Here is a 16,488-nt window from a genome sequence, read left to right on the forward strand (position 1 = left end):
TTGTCTTTGAAACCCATTCATCTAGTGTAATGCAGTTATGGCAGGTGAGGCAGGTGAGAAAGAAATGAGTTTTGTTGCCATTCACTCTCACAGGATATTAATCTGTTTACCCAGGTTATTTTACCACTTTGTCCAAAAGACCAGCCCTCAGCAGAACTAACTGGATTTTTGGCAGGGACCGTTAAAGAAAGGTGACATCACGCAAAATCTGGGCAGATGGAAGAGATGTTTAAGGAAATTAGTAATATTTAAATGGGGATGAGAGATGGGAGTGAGCAATTTAGACTAATAAATCTGGAGGGATTATCAAGCTCCTAATGAACCCTCTGAGGTTTTGCAATCACTGCCTAATAGAAAAGATAAAATCATAGTGAACTGCTGTCAAGGGGAGCAAGGAAAAAGATGGTTTTAAATGGAGGGAGAACCCATCAGAAAGGGAATAGATAGTCTGTATAGCATTAAGCTGCTTGGAGACGCAAAAAAAGAAGAGAAAAGGGGATAAAATGCTGAATTAAACACCTGCCCTGCGGCACTAGAGGGGAATTCTGTTTCTGTCTTCTAGCATTAATTCTATTTAATAAGCACATCCCATCCGACAGCTAGTTGTGTGTCGCAGCTCTTCTCTCTGCGGAGTGTTAGATGGAGGCAAGTTGCTGCAACACCCCTGGTGCCAGTCACGGGGAGAGCGATTCGGGGGTGACGGCTCCTCCGTAGCCAGCCTGATGACTGCAGATAGCGTCAGCGTTGCTCTCCCTGCCGTTCATCGGGAAGGCAGAGCGGTGTGTGAAAGCAGATGCCAGCCTTTGGCAGGAGATTGCGGGAGCAAATGAGGAGGAAGTCCTGGGCCCCCAGTGCATTTCCATCGGAGCCGAGGCGAGTAGCCTGATGTAAAAATATCCACAGGCTAATTTACTGCGTGCGAATTCATTATCAGCCTCCTTCAGCCAGCTCAAGGGACCCTTTTTGTCAGCAACAGAAGCTCAACAAATTTTCCAGGAGCCCTAATGAAACTCGCAGAACAGAGCAAGTCTGTTGCATTTTTCTTCCCCACGTCCATCATCTGTGTACGGGGTTCTCGTGGCAACTGAGCACCCCTTGTCCTCAGTCCCCTTGCAAAAAAATCCCAATTTGACCCAGGTTTCTTTATGGCATCTCCGCACGGTGATAAACTCCCTTCCTCTGGGGCTTACCCTTCTTGGGAGGGCTGAAATTTCCCGGTGATGAATGGCAAACGCTGACCCAGTGGCCAGCTGCTCCCTGCGCCTTGGCTTGTGCAGTGCTGAGATGAGCTCAGAGCTGCTCATCGTCCCTTCCCAGCTCCCCGGCAGGGCACAGGGTTTCTGTGGATCCACACAGCTTATGACTCTGTAAAAGGGCGATGGTGTGCTCCATAATAATAATAATAGTAGTAGTAGTAGTAGTAGTAATAATAATAATAATAATGCCAGTGCATAAATACAGCATTGCAAGCAGGCTGTTGTGCGTAGAAAAAAATGTTCCTCCTAGTGCTGGAAATCCTTGAAATCAACAGTGCAAAGCAGGAGGGGTGTTAGATGCCTCCAAAATCCTGTGCTACAATTAATTCTTTTAGCTTGTTAATTCTGTGTAGCTTGTCGGGTTTGTCTTTTTTTCCCCCCCTCTCTTTTTTTTTTTTTTTCATATAACTTATGGACCTCAGGCTGGGTTTAAATTTCAAAACATTTATCAAAGAGATTAGATGGAAATAATTGAAACAATTAAAATTATTACTGTAAGAAGGAAGGTGTAAAGGAGTTTTACTAGTGCCTTGAGTCAGATGCTCTATTCATTGGATGCAGTTTTGTTCCCTGACAATATTGTGCGGAGGTGTTGTTGCTGATAAAACAGCTGCCGTATTCAATTTCCAGAGACCAGATAAATCAGTTTGGGTTTGGTTTTTTTGTTTCCTGTTTTTTCTTCTTTGTTAGTGATTTCTAAAGAGGTTGGTCTTCATACAGGATGAGGTTTTCAAAGCCGAATTGTCGCTCTGGATGCCCCGTTGGAACTGGTGGGGAAACTAGTGTCCAAATCAGCCAGACAAAAATCACACGTTTCAGCGGTAGCTTGCCATTATGGTAACATCCTTTGGAAGGAGGGAATGATGTAAAGTAAAGCAGAGGGAAAGCGGACTATGGGTTACTTATGGCTGGGACTGTAGAGCTTAGGTTTTTAGTCCTGCTTTGTGAAATTACCTTCTCTTGGTGAAATGATCTTCTCTTTCCACGTCTGGTTCTGCGGCGTGAGCGCCAGCACGGGCCGTGGTGTTTGGCCTCGCTGCACCAGGTCGGCTGGCCGCAAGCACCCTCGCTCTCCCTTGCGCAAGTCAAGAAAGTGGACTCTCTTGTTACGCTGTGAGAAATTTTACCTTGCAGTCCAGCCAGCCTTCCTGATTCCCAGTAGATGCAAACCTTTTTGTAGAGCCCCGATTATTCCCTGGATTTATGGTTCATATTTTCAGTGGCATGTGGTAGCAGGGCAAACAAATCAGGTTTTTGCAAGGATGCCAAAGCAATCTCTCCTCATTCTAGTTAGCATGAGAAAAGGAGGATTTAGACGAAGCAATAACTGTACCTCCCTGCGTTTTGCTGCCTGTGCTACCTTACCTGTCTGGGTCTTCTTTATGCGTTGTTCAGAGTCCATCCTGTGCTTGATTTCCAGTTCTTGAGTAAATCATTCTTTCAATTACAGCCCAGGCCTTCTGATGTGAGAGCAAACCCCTCTCTTTTCCTCTGCCCTCATGCTGTCTTGTCCTATTTCTCTTTCAGACTTTCTACCCCTTGTTTTCCAAGAGCCGTACTTTTCAGGTCCCAACATTAGCACTTGACCTCTTTGCTCTTTGAGGGTTTGTCACTCTTCAGGCTCCCCGCGGAGAAGTTGAAGTAAATTGCTTTCAGTAAGGATGTGGGCAATGTATTTTCCTAAAGTGCTCTCGTTTGAAGAACAGCCTCCAAAATTTAATAGCTCTCCTTGCATGAGGAGGTAAAAGACCCATCCTTACTAGTACGTGGCACACTGATGCTTGTGTGATGCGTCAACTTTGTAAGAGCAAGCAGATTATATATGGGCAGTTCCCCTAAATTGTCCCTGAGTTCATTGAGATCACAGTTCCTCTTTAACTACATGAATGACTGAATAACAGTGCCTTGGGTAGATCTCCCACATCCACTTACCTACTTAAAAGGCCACAATTTGTTGCTGTGATGACTTTTTTTTTCTTCCAGAGAAATTGATTTTCACATGTGGCCCATTATAAACTTATTGACTCTGTCAATAGTTTATAAATAAACTGAGCCTTTCAAGAAAACCATAAAGCACTTAACATAATATTGTCCACTTGAGTAAATAAATAAATGTGTTCTTAGAGGAGCTTAGGAATGATTAAAAGACTCGGCAACTCAGCCCTGAGGGCAACAGGATCCAGAGAGGCAAAGGCAGGTATTTTCTCCACTGCTACATCTAACAGAGGAAGCCCGATGATCTCAGGGGAGAAATTGGTCACTGGTGCCAGACTGTGAAGAACTGACCGTTGCAGGGGCCAAATGTCCCAGTCACGTAAGGAGCACGCAGCCACGCGCAAGGTCGGTAGTGATGCTCGGATGGCAGTCCCTGGTGTGCCTCTGTTACGGAGGAGGGTGGGAGGTACCACCAGTCTCCTGGGAAAGCCATTCACATTAATTTGTGTTTTGTGTCCTTTGTTGATTTGCACGTTTTTCTTCCTTCTTGTACTCTTGCTGCTGTTAATGATCTCCATCAGTACGAGAGCACTGTAGGGGACCTCAGTGACACAGGAGCCTAAAGTCTTTTCAAGCTTCTTGCAAAGAATCCATGTTTTAGCCATTTGTTTGAGTGTCCCTGGAGGAAGAGTAGTCCTTCTGCTCCCCTCTGTCAGCGAGTCTTGCTCTGGACTCAACATGGGGTTTGGGCCTGAACTGTGAAAACCTGGAGTAACTGCAGAGCAGTGGCACCAGACCTGCTCAGTGTCAACAGGACCAGGATGGTACTCCTGCCCCTTTGGACTAAGTGTACTAGTCCTGCCACCCCTGGCCTGGGGAGAGACTGCCGGGAGAGAGTTTTGTTTGCCCAAAGAACCGGGAGCTGAGATACTTTATCTCCGCTGGTTAACCCTAAAATGGTGAATAATGACGCACACTGGCATCCAGTGATGTCAGCAGTGAAGTCACTGCGCTGACTTTGCACTGGCTGAAGGTTTGGCCCTTGCATAAAAGCTGCCAGGCAATCCCAGTATGGGAATTGAAAGTCTGGGCTTGGAGGGGGGCAGCTTTTCTAAGCACCAAATTCTCTTGAAATGGAAGTTTTGCCAGAGTGAGGGCTTAATAGAGAAATGGAAGCCTTGGCCCAGTATTCTCCTTCCCATCCCACATAAAAATAGAGAAGGAACAGTACAGCGTGTTCTGGACCCACGGCGAGCCTGTGCCTGGTGTAAATCAGCCTTTGCTGCCGTCAGAGGGCCGGATCCTTGGCTGGGACCGAGGGAAATGAGGTCAATGCAGCCTGCTGAGCTTACAGCACCAGGAGTTTCTCCTGCTGAGCATTGGGCAACGGCAGCGTCAGAGGGTGTTTTGGAGGCTGCTAATCAGCAGATCCAAAAATCCAATAAAGTCCTGGCAGTAATTAAGAGAGGAAGATAACCACGTGTGTGTGTGAGCAAGAAAGAGGAGGGAGGGAGGGGGACGTCTTACTGTCAGTGTAGGTTGAATTGAGCATATCCTTTTCATTCCAGGGGCTTGGGATGGGGTGAGGTCGAGCAGGGTGTGGGAAGGTCTTGGCATCACTAAAAATGAAACGAGCCCATTTTTATACTTGTCTCCAGTGTGCAGGTAGTGGTTGCCGTCTCCCTGCCTCCCGGGTGATCTAGGTTACTAAAAATGTGATAAGAATTGAGTCAGGGAGTGAGGTTCTGCGCACACAAATAGGATGCAGAGCAATATCACCAGCTAAATCGATAAAGCTGGAAGGAGCTCAATAGCTGATGCAGAGTGCTGAATAGCAAACTGGCCATCTCGCCGCTGCGGGGTGAGCAATTACCAGGAGCCACTCGTTGAAGTGAGACCACAGCGTGGCAGTGCCGGGGAGTCTCGAGGGTTCGCAGCTCCACACTTTAAAAACCATTTGCTTCTCAGGCAGCCTGTATGACACTAATAATCCCCTGCTCGCCTGGCCCTTTCCACACAGAAGTCTCCAGCCTCTTCCCAGACTTGGGAGGGAGGGTGTGATCGGTGGGAGTGGGGCCAGTAGTGAGGCAAGACCTGGCCATCATTTGTGGGGTCTACTTTAGTCTGGGAGTGGATCACTTAGGTGCAGGTTTGGGAGGATACTTCATTAACTACATGCTTAAATATGAATGCTGGCTTTGACACTTTGCATTGTAAGGTATGTTGTTAATCCATGTTTCCTTTAGGCTGAATTGTGCTGTCAGGTTTTTAATTGCTTGCCATGTTTTGCTCTGTGCCTCAGTTTCCTCCTCTGTATTCTGGGCATAATAATTTCCTGGCCCACCCACGGGGCAAGGCAGCAGTGATTTTGTACACTGCCACAGCATTGGGCTGTGACAATGTGAGGAGCAGCATGTTGCTGTGTTGCGTTGCGGAGCCGGAGTGAAACGGGCAGGGCAGGAGGGGGATTTCCATCAGAAACCCACCGGTGCGCTGCGGGAGCCCCGTCACCAGTGGGGGCTGAGGTGGGAGAGGGCTTGCGGGTGCCGAGTCCTGGTCGGGATCGGCTGGCACACGATCCGAACGTGCAAATCAAGAGGCTTGCCCTGAGTAATACGCTTGTACCTTACGGGTTTATGTTCCTAATGGAATGGAGACTATGGCCTGTAAATCTTCCGATCGTAACTCACAGCTAGCGATGCCAGAAAATCCAAGCTCGTGGCTTTAAAATCATGAATTACAGAGCTTGGCTGCGTGGCTTTTATTAGCCAGGTTCTTCCAATGATCTAAATGTTCGGGTCACTCCATAGGTTTTGTCTGCTGCTGTAAAGTGAGAATGCAGGTCGAGTGCCGCATGAAGCACAGAAACCCAGGAGTGACTTCATCCTCTAATAACTCCTCCAGTGCTGTCTCCCAGGGAACCCCTTTGTATTCAATTAGCTAATGTGTGCCTAGCACTTTGAAAATATAGAGTGCCATAGAATTGCTAAGTGTTGTTATTTAACAGCACATATTTAGTGGTGCAGCCCTGTAGTAGAAGTCAGAAAATCTACACTGTAATTGCCTGGTGCTGCTGCAGAATTTGCTGTGATTTGAGCAAAGCCTGGGGATTTTTCTTCTGTAAAACTCCATTAACTTTGGCTGCAGACCCTCAGGGCCTACTTTTTCTGAGATCTCATGAAACAGAATATTGACTTTTGGTGGGTGCTTTAAAAACCAGACCGAAAGAGGGGGAAGAATTCAAGCAGCCAGGATTGGTGTACCTGAAATTAGCCTTGACGTGATTTTTGATGGTCTTCTCTGTGCCTCAGGTTGCACTGGTTGGCATAAAGGAGCTGGACGGAGACCGAGGGCAAAGTGCTGGTCAACTGTTGCAATTGTTCCAGTGTAGGGAGGGGAAAAAATCCATTGGCAGTGAAATAGGAGGTAATGAGGGAAATGCTGTTTGCACCCATCTCTTTGATTCGCACCCTCTTGTGTTCACCAGGTACCCTGATCTTGCCTGGGAGTAGGTGGTTACAAAACTGTATTTGTGCAGAGGGAGGAGGCTAGGACAAGGCGCACCAGGGCTTGGAGTCCCCCATTAAACAGAATCTGCTGACAAGTGTGAGTTATTTTCCTAATGGCTCCTTGCTCTTAGTGCGTTGGAAAGCTATCTTCTAGCCTGCAAAAGTACTAGCCAGCACTGCGGGTAAGGAAGAGAGAGGAGATGGCGGCTGTGAAACTGTTCTTGCGTAAGCACTAGCCCCACCAGCTTTCTCTAGCAGTCAAGGCAAGGTCAGGTATGTATATCATAGTTGTGCTCGGACTGTTTAAAATTTTTCCTAGCTTAGGCAAAAGTCAGCTTCAGTTCGTCTCAAAGAGAAATCCTTGGATCTGACACCGAATCCCTGTGCACCCGCTACAGAGCCATTCACGTGTCTGAGTCTCGCTTCTCAAATACGAACAGTATTTCTCTACCTCAACCCGATCTTTGAAAAGGTAAATGCGTTAACGCTTGCATGCAAACACATGGTGAGAGGAGCCATCTGAGATCATCTCCAAGAACAGGGGTTTCCTTTTTTTCCCCTTTTTTCCTTTTTTTTCCCTTTTCCTGACCACGCTCGCCTCTTGCCAGGCAGCATCAGAGGCTCGGCCGTCGCTCGCCATCGGGAGGGCAGGGCGGGAGGAAGGACCAGGGCTGACGGATGGGGCATCAAGCTCTGGAAGTCAGCTGAGTGGTGCAGACCTTGAATGGCAAACGAGTTTGTGTTTGCAAAGCGTGGGTTTGGAAATGTCAAGCGTGGTGAATGACCGTGTAGGAAAGGAAAAAACCAAACAGGGACAGAAGCTGAGCCGGCAGCTACTGAAGTATCCGGATGCTCTCACCCCGTTGCCCTCCGTAGCGAGCCTGACCTTACCAAATCTCTCTTGTCCCGTTGCAAATGAAGTGTGTCCCCCAAGGACGGTTTGTCTCCATCTCATTGCATAGGCAGCTCATGGCTCATTTCCTTCTTTCTGCCCTGGGCTCGCAGAACGCTCGTGTGCACGTCTGAGGGAGAAACATTTAAAGGCAGAGGGTTGGAGCTGGAGCGGAGGGAAGGGACAGGGAGCAGTGCAGGGAAAGAGTCGTGTACAGGCCATGCCATCCCTGTGTGTTACGGAGGTGGATGCTTTATGAGCGTGACAGCAACAGAAATGAGGGTTTGTGCAGCTGAAGGCTTGCCTAGAAAAAGACAGATACGGAGAGCGTTGGCTGTAGAAGACCAAAGCTTGCAATGACCATCTACCACTAATTGGAGCTAGGAAAAAGATGCTGTTAACCTTTGAACCAGAGCAAATTGTTGACTCCGGGGGGAGCGTGCCCGGGTCTGCCTGCGACCGCTTTGTCAGGCAGCGAGCCCCGGCAGCTGCCTCCATCCTTGGCGGGGCACGGGAATTTCCCCAGGAAATTGCGGACAGGGGTCCTTCCCAAAAGCTGCCCAGGGAGCCGAGCCGGGGGCTGGGACTGGCCCCGTCACTCAGCCAGCCCGAGCAGGCTGTACTCGTGGGTTCAGCCTTGCGACTGCTGCGTGACCGGGGCAAATCGCGCCTCTGCCTCGGTTTCCCCCATGTGAGTTGAGACCAGTGGGGCTCATTCCCTCACCCAGGAATTGCTAATTCAAGGAGTAGAGCGTAGCAAACCTGCCAGGGCCTGAGCAACCTCAAAAGCTGAGAAGTTTTTTCAGGGGAGAAAAGGCGTAATAAATAAAGGCACTAATTTCAGCTTCCTTGAGATTGGGGCAGTCTGGCCTGGGACTGACGCCTTGGACTCTGTGGCTGTTTTGGTACATAACATCTCATTTTCCTTCTGCTGTAACGAAGCCAAGAGGGCAGTCGGGCAGCTGCTTGTGTTGTGCCCCGAGCAGTTTGCCTCCTGGCTGAGGCTGGGGGGAGGTAGTATTTTGCAGGGGCTCAACGTATCTCCTGCTGCTCCGCTTGCATCCAGGATCTCCTCGGGCCCAGGTCATCATTAGCCATCTGCCCTCGTTGCGCGGGTTGACAGGATGCTGTGGGTAAATGGATAACCTGTCAGGAAGGCAGGAGGATAATATCATTCAAATGAATCAATAGTTCACAGGCAATTTCATGTTACCTAACGTTAATGCGGTTGTGTCCAAAATGCACTTAATCCTGTGTCTGATCACATTCTCGTGGGAGTTTGCCGTGCTGGAATAGTCTTGTAACTCCATGTTTTGGAGATTTACAGACATTGTTCCTACGTGCACGCATACGCAGGAAAGATAAAAAATGACTTGACTCGCAGAGCTCTCATAGTCCACAGAGCCAAAAGACATTCGTATTAGTGATGGAAGAGAATGGGTATCCAGCAGTTTCTGAAACTATTACTCCCACCTTCTCACTCCATTGTAGCAATTAGCAAAAGAGAAATTAGTGGGGAAGGCACCATTATTTTCTGCTAATAGGACAAGGAGGGCTGGACTCTGCTCCAGGAAACTGGCTTTGTCGTGTAACTGCTTCCATTGACGTGAGTAGCAGAATAGAGCTCTCCCTTTTTGCTTTTATTTTTTTTTTTCATACAGTCATTTTTATACATCTTACCACTTTGCTCTTCAGAAATGCAAGAGGATGGGCCCTGGACCAAAGCCCACAGTCAAAGCACCTTCCCACCCTCCGCAGGGGCATTAGGATGTCCCGTGATTGGCATCTCCTCCTGGCACCTGATGGCACGAAGGAGGAGGGCAGGATTGCCCTGTGGGGAGGAACTGAGTTAATTTAACAGTTTAAACTTTGTATCCCTGAATTGGCTATGGTGGTGGTAAAGCAACTTCACTCAGCAGATAATGTTTGCCACCCAGGCTGGGGTCCAGTTCAGCGCGCTCTCAGAGGAAAGTAAAAATAGTAAAGACAAGACATTAGTTTCTCTCCAGACATGGGTCTCCACAGTCTGGTGGTCTTGGCGGCCTGGGGTTCCCTCCTGCCCCAGGTTTGGAAGGAGAACCGTTGCCCGTGTGCTCGCGCTGTCTGGGGCTCTCAGCCGTAGCGATACCCAGGCGCAGAGGTGTTTTCATGGGGAACAAAGCAGGGATCTTTTTCTGGGAGCGCCTTGGAGAGAGCGTTGCTTGGGAAGTGTAAATCTGCTAAGGAGCTCTGTGCTCTGGACCTCCCACAACAGAGCTGACCTTCTCTGGCCAGTTATAGCAGGTTATTGGCTTCGTCTGAAAAATATCACCCACCTCCCTGCCTGCGCTGTAAGCTCTGTGTTACAGGGAACCTCCTGTCAGAAGAGTTGGTTTATAAGCCACAAAGAATAACACCACACTCGGGCAGGGTTGGCAGGAACCACAGCTCAGACATGAAAAGTTCCCAGAACCCTCTTTGGAGGGGTTTTGGTCTTTTTGTGGAGCTTGGCCCATAAAGTACTGGACTTGGCTGACATCTTCATTAAAAGCCTGAGACAGGCAGCCCGCTGAGTCGAGCCATGGTTAGCACCCAGGCTCCTCCTTACCGGCCGGTGGGTGGATTTCAGCCCAACTTGGAGGTGGTAGGTTCCACGTGCAGGTTCTTGTAGCTGCGTGGTCACGTCTTCTCTTCAACGGTATTGAGTGGTTCTGAAGATTTTGGTGCCTGTTTTCTTCCCTAATCCTGTTTTCTGGTTTGGGCTGCTTTAGGAGTTTTCCCTCCAGCACCTGGACAGCCTGCTGGACGACCGAGTCAACATCCTGGGATTTTCCATTTTCAACCAGTCTCACGCTTTCTTCCAAGAGTTTGTCCAGAGCCTCAACCAGTCCTGGCAGGAGAACTGCGATCACGCTCCTTTCACTGGGCCAGCAGTAAGTAAAATTCATTCCCATCGTCCACAGCCTCCCTGAGTCAGAACCTGCTATAGCCCATCAGGAAAACCTCGTGAAAAGAGCTGCAGGCTGGTTCTGAGCAGACACTGGCGATGCAGTGTGAGTGAAGACCATGCAGAGGTATAAACTCTGGTCTCAAGTGTATGGGTGCATGGTATTTAATCCAGGTAACCTTGTGCTAAAGAGCTCGGGCACATCACCAGGCTGCTGGTGTACTGCTGTACCTTGGCTTGGCTTTTGTGGTTGTCGGTCTTGGGGAGATGGCGGCCCAGGAATGGGAAGAATGAACCAGACAGAGCACCTTAGTTGAGTTAAGTAGGTGGGAGAGGACTTGAGGTGTCAAGCTGGGACTTACAGGGGAGCCTCCTGGTCTGGAGAATATTAAGGCGATCCTGAAAGCCTGTGGTCACCCAAAGGAACCTTGAGGAAGCATGTGGGTATGGAGCTTTAGAGGGCTTGTCTGTACTGGAATGGCTGTACAGCTTTAAATTCAAGCCTAATCTTAATTTGAATTATATTTAGTATGTGAATGCAGGGGATGATACAGCCTTGATTCAGTGTCTCCCTTGTGAAGTTTGTCCCTGTGCATGGGAAAATGGCTTGAGGAAGAGGGAGTCTGGATGCAAATAGCATAGAAAGGGCCGGGCTTAGGCAGATGCCAAGGGGCTGTGTTGTTGCGTGCTCTAACATCTCCTAGATGAGCGTGCAGATCAGCACTGAAATCTTCCCTAGGGACTCTTAATAACTGGGAAGGTTTGCCAAATCGGGGGTGCAGGGGGCCGCGGCTGGAGCTGGGGGAGGGGAGAGAGAAAATGCCGTCATTGGAACCCTTTGCATCATTTTTAATGAACTCAGAGTCCCCTTGACAAGCTGAGGCAGCTGTGTACTGCTGAAAACCTCCTTATTATCACTACAAAGTGATCTTAGGCAGGCAAAATAAGGAGCTTTTTGCGCTTTGTGCCCACATCCTATTGGCTTGGCCGTGGTTGGTACGTGCCTGGGACCATCCTGCTCTCCCTCCTCCCAGCCCTCCTGGGTGGAGGCGGCTGCAGCGAGCTTGCTGTCTGCCCTGCTAAATCTCTGCAGATTGCTACCAGGAAGCTTCCTCTTTGGATGACAGTTGCAGGGACTGTTCTGAGGCATGAAAAATAAATTTCCTTCTAATAGTACAAACAGAAGACAGTAGGAACAGGAGCGTTGCAGGCGTGATGGGGAAATAATTGATCTCATTGCGCTTCTTACCGTGTGTTTTCTTGAACAACCAGCAAAGTCTGCAGGTGAAAGGATGTAAGAGTATGCCCCATTGCAGCACTTTTTTTTGAAGGAGTGCAGGGCTGAATGGAGCTGTTTGGTTTGTGAGCCTGAGCCTACATCACCCATCAGTGTAATATGAAGCCATCTGGTTGCTCTTCTCATTCATTCATAAAGCACAATCAGCCATACAACAGGCTTCTTCCCAAGGACACGCCTAGAGGGAGGGTGCTCAGCCACACTGCATCGCCCTGATCTAAACCGCTCCAGCCCTGCTGTCCTCAGGGGACCTTCCCGGGCGCTGCAGTGGCTTCCCAAGCACCTGCCGTGTGGCTGCTCCTGGCTGTGCTGGGTCGCTCCCCTCGTGCTAGGTGGTGGTCAGTGGCTCAGGAGGGACTGTTATTGTGGTGTACAAATGGGAAATTGAGGCATGGAAGGGAAGCGACTTTTCCTGTTTGATCAGAGTCAGGGAATCTACAGCACGATTGGAAAATGGGTTCAGTTCTCCCAAACCCTAATGCAGAGTCTTAACCAAAAGATGATTTCTTTTTGATGATGCGAAGGTTCACTCTACGTTCGTAGCAAGGCTCCTGTCACCAATGTGCCATGTCCCAGGTGGTGAGAAAAGTGCCTTGCCCTAGGTGGTGAAGGTACAGAGCAGAGGTGAAGTGAAATATTCCCAGGCAGGGCACGTGTTTCCTCTTTCGTGTCTGCAAGGGAAATCCAGTACCATTTTGCCATGCATTGCTCTGCCGTTGGAAATCTGGCAGGTCTCATCTCCCAGAGAGCATCTCTCTGTGTAAGAACTTCCCCTTTTAGTCCTGGGAAGCAGATATTTTGCGGGATAGCTCATACTAAAAAGAAAAAAGGAATCTCAACAGCTGGAAGTGACAGGAGGGAGGTTTCCTGTGAGCTGCAAAATCCCAGGGCTTTCTTGCTAGAGCTGAGAAAGCGTCTGAGGAAGGAGGAGGGAGCTGCCTCCTCTAATGCCATTCTCATTAATCACATTGCAAAGAAAGGAAATCAGAGAAAATCATTCAAATTACAGATGGCTAGATTAGGTAATTAGAATTTAGGCTAAAACAGATGTTTGTAATTAAGTGTTTATGTCATTGAATAAAATCCAGATTGTAAAGTCTATTTCACAGGATTTTAATGGTTTTAATTCTCTGTGTTATGTTTGGGGGCAAAGATACAGATGATAATATTTTAGGAAGAAAAGGAAAAAAAAAAAGCACATAGCAAAACCCAGACTAGCCAAACCTGTTCGAATTTCCCTGCAGATCAGTTTACCTTTAAACATGGCCTTTACGTGGGAGATTTACGTAAATAAAAAATGAAGTGGGATCTTCCACTCAACCATGCTTAACCTGCTGTTAGTTTCTAGAGGGGTAGATCTGGTGTTGGGAGGAAGGTGTGCTGCATCCAGCAAGGAGCTGTAGTGAACCGAGGTAGAGCTCAGGCATTCCTGCTCCCAAGGCGCAGGGCATCAGGTAGCGTTAGTTGTCTTAAAGACAGTGGTGAGAATAGTCCTCAGTGCCAGCTGATGTGCACAAGGGCTGGAGATCTGTTTCTTGACCCTTTCTAGTTGGTGGGTAGTTCCCAGGGCTTTGTGTCGCAGTTGTACCCTGCAACGCTCCTTAGTTCTTGGGTACAGCCTCTCCTCGTGCAGCTGACCGGCATGCCAAGGGGAACGTGGCAGTGAGCCCGTCTGCCCGGCCCACCATCTGCTCCCTTTTCTGGAGCCTTGTTCTGATGAGGCATCCATCAAGTGGCAATTTTTATCAGCAACTTTCATTGTCAAGAATTAGGCTGTAGGGATAGAGGGAAGTCCCCCGAGACCCGTGAACCTGCGAGTGGAGGACCACCACTAAGCTTACCGAGTCTTTCATGTGCAGCCTGTCACGGAGCTCTTATATTGCAGAGACGGTACAAAAACAACAGGGATCTGCACAAATCAGACGATGCACGCAAGGAAGAGAATCAATTTGTTAACAGGCAAATTGGCTTTTTGTGACAGAGTGACAAAGCTGTGGTTTAAAATGAGAACATAAAAGTAGTGAGAGGTTTTATAGGCGACATGAAGAAAGTTGAGGCGATGTACACAGGAGCAGTGACAGATCCCCCTTGCTGAATCTGCCTGGAGGAAGTTAAAAAGGCGCTGCCTCCAGCTCTCTCTCCACTCCTCTGCTGAAGGTGATGGCCCCAGGGCCATGAGAGACCAGGTGGCTGCTCTGCATCCGTTCCAGTGCAAAGTCAAGCAGCTTCACTTACCGCACCACTAACTTACGTGAGCCTGCAGGGCAGCGGAGTGGATGTGCTGAAGTGACCCAGTGCTCATCTGAACCTTCTGGGCTGCAGGAGATAGCTGGAAGCAGTGAGCTTGTATTAACGCCCCCAGTTAACCTTGAGAGAAGACACTTGCCTACCTACAAAAGCCAGAGGGACCAAAGAACCCAGAAGAGCTGCTGCACTCCAATGCTGTGTAATTGTGAACGGTTTTCTCCACAGAGCCTGCATCCCAAATTACCCTGCTGTGTTGAAGATGATTTATTAGCGTTGCCGAGTGACTAGTGGCAGAGGGAGATGGCCACTAGGTAGGTGGTGTAGGGCCACAGAGCAAATGCTGCATTGGGTTGAGGTGAGAGACAAACGGGAGAGCGGCAGCGCTGCTGGTGGGCTTGCGGGTGGAGGTGGAGCAGGACGATCTCACACCAGCGACCTTGGGGAGATGTGGAGTGCCTTAGAGGACTTTGGTGCCAGAGGAGCAGAGGAAGGAGTAGAGTGAAGCCATGAACCTCCCTAGGTCTGAGCCCTGGTGGCTGCTCAAGAGATGTTGAAGGGGGAATCGAGGTAGGTGTTTAAAAGGAGGGGCATGGGTCTGTTTACTCGCACGTTGCTGTGTTGCCAGGCTCCCATGTGTCCACATGCCATGCTCCAGGGCCCACTAAATTGAGAGGCTGGCAAAGGAGCCTGGTTTTGAGCCCAGTGGGGCAGGGAATGGCTGGCATAAATAATAAGCAGGATCAGGAATGGAAATGCGGAAAGTTGTGATATTTCTTTTTAAAAAAGGGAAAGGGGTATGTTGAGAGTATGGGAGGGACTCCCATTCCCTACCAAGAGGACTTGATCCTGTGCATCACAACCCCCTCCCCAGTCCCTAAATTGCTTGGAATCTTAAGGGGGCTGCCAGAAATCCTAACAAATTGTTCAAGGCTAAGGAGTAAAATATTCCAATCAATAATGTCAAATGCTTCACTAAGATCTACAAGTCTCTTGCTCACCAGCTAATAAGAGATCATTAACTGCTCAGGGAAAATGGAAATGAAAACCCAACAGGGACAATTAAAAATGCTGGGCCAATATTGTGATTTGGTATGAGATGGTGAAACTTCGGGGTCACAGGGCTTGCGTTTGCTCTCGTAACATTTTCATTTGGCCAGCTGGTATTAACATGGTTCCTGATTCAGGAAAGCAATTGCTAATTGTGTATGGTATCCTGTAACCTGAATGGGATTCGGTCCACAGTTAAAATTAAGTATATGTTGAAGAGCTTCATGGAACAGGGGCCGAGGACAGGACAGGCTGGAGAGGTCCTATTAGGAAAGGAACTTGTATTAAAGGTAAAAAAGAAAGGTAGGGGGAAGGATATATCAGCTCCTTTAAGAAGTTCTGGAAAATGCTTCCCAGGAGGGGAATGTTTAGGTCAGATGTGAATACTAAGCAAAAAACAGTAGCAGATTTACCCCCGCACAGAAGGGAAGAAGCGCAGGAGAGAGGCTTGCTGCTGTTGCAAAGGGAACTGTGGTATCTCATAGCTGAGGCAAGGATAGGAAACAGGATACCTGATTTCTCTTCCCACTCTGCCGCCAATTCCTTGTGCGTCCTCAGGCTACTCACCTCCTCTGCTGTTACACTTTACCTTCTGCAAAATAGCTGTAATAAAACTTCATAGCTCTGGAGCTAGTCAATCATTATTAGCAGAAAGCTCTCAACATATATGACCAAAGGTGCTGCCCGTTGCATGGGAGAAGGGTGAGATGCAAGACTGACAGATGCCAGTTAAGTTGCTCAGCGCTCACTGGAGAGTCTCCGGATGCTATTTGTGTAAAGCAGATTAAACTGGTACGTGCAGGAGGATGTGACAGAGCAGATGTGAGTCTGTACCAGGGTTGGAAAAGTGAGGGGTTACTGGTGCCATTAGACTAGTGTTTGGGGTTTTGCTAGCTTTGGGCTGGAATCATGCCTTTTAAGTTGTGCCGGCTTGTACATTTTAAGGTTTTGTGCTGCTTGTTAACTGCCTAATCCCGGGCCATTGTGGTCAATGAGGTCTTACCACTGATCTGAGTAAGATCAAGCAGGGTTAAGTCTGGCTCGCTGTGTTCCAATTAGTAACGCAATTGAAGCCAAAGGTTCGTTGGGATGGTTGAACTGGGCGAGAATGTCCCTTCAGGGCCACTGGCAGAAGTGAATAAACCTGATCAGGCTTTGGGAGGAATAGGCGCTGCGGATACTGCTGAAGTGCCATAAGTCACAAACAGGGTAAGGTGGGGGAAAGAAGCCCCAGGCTAGAGACTGAACCCGTTGCGGGAGCTGGGATGGTAAGAGGATGCTCTTGGAAGTAGCCATGAGGAAAATGTACTCTTGGTAGTAATGAGCTGCAGCAGCTTAATTCCAGCAGAGTCAGGAGGTGACAATAATTAAAACTGAAA

At 48.6% G+C, this 16,488-nt stretch overlaps 1 protein-coding gene across 1 annotated transcript in view; it reads left to right on the forward strand.

Annotated features, from left to right (window-relative positions):
• GRIK4 (glutamate ionotropic receptor kainate type subunit 4) overlaps window positions 1-16,488 on the forward strand; it is a 137,076-nt gene that overhangs the window by 80,464 nt on the left and 40,124 nt on the right. The window contains exon 7 of the mRNA XM_075172956.1: window positions 10,343-10,504. Coding sequence (XP_075029057.1) covers window positions 10,343-10,504 — 162 coding nt within the window. The remainder of the gene's footprint in view (window positions 1-10,342; window positions 10,505-16,488) is intronic.

Source organism: Calonectris borealis, chromosome 24 (assembly GCF_964195595.1).
Source record: "Calonectris borealis chromosome 24, bCalBor7.hap1.2, whole genome shotgun sequence".
Lineage (NCBI taxonomy): Eukaryota > Metazoa > Chordata > Aves > Procellariiformes > Procellariidae > Calonectris > Calonectris borealis.